This window comes from Pipra filicauda, unplaced genomic scaffold (genome assembly GCF_003945595.2).
Source record: "Pipra filicauda isolate LSUMZ 115617 unplaced genomic scaffold, ASM394559v2 scaffold558_size305803_pilon, whole genome shotgun sequence".
Lineage (NCBI taxonomy): Eukaryota > Metazoa > Chordata > Aves > Passeriformes > Pipridae > Pipra > Pipra filicauda.
Window position 1 is genome coordinate 269,957 of NW_024104707.1, and position 2,896 is coordinate 272,852.

At 44.3% G+C, this 2,896-nt stretch overlaps 1 protein-coding gene across 1 annotated transcript; it reads right to left on the minus strand.

The window, feature by feature from the left end:
* Window positions 1–688: 688 nt before the first annotated feature.
* ID2 (inhibitor of DNA binding 2) lies at window positions 689–2,896 on the minus strand. Its single transcript, XM_027747572.2, has 3 exons — window positions 2,452–2,896; window positions 2,163–2,227; window positions 689–1,493 (listed from the first exon to the last, which is right to left on the minus strand). The coding sequence occupies exons 1-2, from the start codon at window positions 2,797–2,799 to the stop codon at window positions 2,171–2,173; spliced, it is 405 nt and encodes a 134-aa protein (XP_027603373.1). The 5' UTR covers window positions 2,800–2,896; the 3' UTR covers window positions 689–1,493; window positions 2,163–2,170.

A 2,896-nucleotide genomic window follows, 5' to 3' on the forward strand; every position in this document is an offset into this window, starting at 1 on the left:
GTTCCATAGGGTACAGTAAGTGTCCCTTGAATAAGGGATATTATAGCATATCTTCCGAGGGCAAAAGAGAAAAGAAGAAACAAACCGTTGCTGGCTTTCAGGAATTTAGACTCCTATTTCAAACTTAATTTAATTCTTATGGAGAGAGTCCCTGTAGGAGCAGCCAAAGTTTAATCAGTAACACAACAGCGATTTAGCTCAATTCCCAGTATCTTAGTCATATGGAGAAGCTGCTGCAACTGATTAGAAACCCCATTTCATTGAAATATTGCATGGAAGCTTGAAAATTCCAGTGTGGAAAGGCAACAGTCACTTCATCATTCTAGATCCCATGTTAACGCATCACCAACTCTCACATTCAAAGCCTTTTTAGAGAAATTTAATCATTGGGGGACTAATAACCACCCACAACCCTGAATTCTGAGTGATTATTCTAAACACAAATTAACAGATCTGGGCCATTACTACCCCAAACTGAATCATTCATAGGGGTGGGAGGGAAGAAAAAAGGCAATACTCCATGGGAATGTCTCAGGATTAACTGCTTTTGTACATTTCCAAACACTTTGTCAATAGCATCCCCTGTGTAATAAATTCCTCACCTAGTTCCTTTCACACTGCTTACAGGCAGATCACTTAGAAGTTTACAATATACACTCAAATAAGATTTTCCAAGTTACAAGAATTATTCACTTCAGGTAATTTTATTCTTTTATAATCTCTACATATTTTAATTTTTACTTGATAAAAGTCATAACAGAATGTATAAGTATTAAAAAAAAAAAACAACAAAAACACAACACAAATCAAAGCCAGCAAACAGTTGGTCCCCAAAGAATAAAGCAAGCAATCAGTTCAATAAACACACTTGATTTATTTTGTATAAAAAGGGTTAAGATTACAACTAAACTTTTATAAAAAGTTTAGCATGATTAAGTACATCATTACACTTTTTGCAGAAATGTATTATTTCTGCCACTATACAAGAAAACTCTAATTAAAGAGTTCACAAGGTTTCACTCATATATATATATTTATATATAAATATATACACAGCATTCAGTCCTAGGTTTGTGTCAGAAAGGTAATTTCTGACCACAGACTTTCCTAAAAAACTGAAAACTGGATCCTTCTGGTACTCACGCTCCACCTTTGGAAAAAAAGGCAAAGTCTGCTTTAAAATGGGCAACTCCTTGTGAGATTTTTGTTTCGCTCCCCACGTTGGGAATAGTATATAAAGGAAGCCTTCCAACTAGGGAAAGGGTATTTAAGAGTCTCTTCATAAATAACTAGGTTCAGTCCAAGTTGAAAAGTGGGGTGGGGATAAAGATCAATCTTGATTTTTTTCTTCTTTATTAATTTTAAAAGGTCCTTTTAGTTGAACGTGGATCTTCCCCTCCAGATACAGCTGAAAAATAAATTCAGCACCTCAGAAAAAAATTCTGTAGACATTTTCTTGTGCAAAAAAAAAAAAAAAGTCATCAGTGGAACACCTGCAAGAGATTGAAGAGAGGCATATTTAGGAGAATGCTAACAGGGCAGAGATCCGGACAGACTGGCGCCAGAGAGGAAGCCACAGTTTGAACATTTAACCAAACACTCAGAGATTGGGCAAACCCTGGCGTCCAGATGCAACACATACACGCTCACACACTCTCTCTCAGAAACACAGATTGAACATTAAAATAACATACACTCCAGGGAGAGGGTAGAAAGAGGATTCTCAGTCCAATCTTTATTTAGATCTCTGTAAACGCAATGCTCAGAGGCGCCAGTCTGCCTCTTAGAGCAATTATTTGATTAAAAGCAGTCATTTATTTAACTGATAGCGCAGACAATCCCACATCACAGAATTTAAGGAATTGTGCCAAGATTCCCAACTTAATCAGTCACTTTTGCCCGGGAAGTTAAGACTCCAAGAACAGATAAGAACTTGCATTAAGCAGCGAGCAAGATCAGAGCAGCTTGTGCTGCTGGGTGAACCTCAGTGACACACACACTTAGGACCTTACGACCCAGTTATTAGCCTTATTTCTTAGTAATTACAAAGGCATCTCGTAACAAACTTTTAAGACAGACTTTTAGCACTAGCCATCACCGCTCCCGTTCCCCGGGGAGGCACTTTTTACGCGAAGTTTAGAAATAAGATCCACTGTACTCACCGTTCGGTTCAGCCACAAAGTGCTTTGCTGTCGCCTGACATGAGCTCTGAGGGGAACTCGGACGCCTGCGACGAGAAAAGAAGAGCAGGGTAAGGGCGAGGTGGCCGAGCACTCAGGGAGCCGGGAGCGGGAGTGTCCCGGGTGCCGCAGCGCTTCCCCCATGGCACGTCTGGATACATCCGCGCCGCGGGGACACGGCCCGCGCCACCCGCGTTGGGGACATCGTTAATGCTACCCGAGCTCCCCGATCCAGGTCAGCGGCGAGCCGGAGCGCGGGGGAGCCACGTACCTGTAGCGAGAGGATGCTGATGTCTGTGTTAAGGGTGGTCAGAGGAGTTCTGGAGGAAGGGTTCTGCCCGGGTCTCTGGTGGTGGAGGCTGACGATGCTGGGGTGCGAGTCCAAGGCGATCTGCAGGTCGAGGATGTAGTCGATGACGTGCTGCAGGATTTCCATCTTGCTCACCTTCTTGTTCTGCGGGATGCTGGGGACAAGCTCCTTCAGCTTGGAGTAGCAGTCGTTCATGTTGTACAGCAGGCTCATGGGGTCATCCACGGGGGTCTTGCTCCGGGAGATACCCAGGTTGTGCTCCGAGAGGCCGGTTTTCCTGACGGACCGCACCGGGCTGAAGGCTTTCATGTTGGCAGGCGGGCGGGCGGGCGAGCGCGATTCCAGCGGGCGAACTGAAGCCTGCGGGGCGCGGGCGCTGCCGTCCCACTGGGGCGCTGCCGGAGCT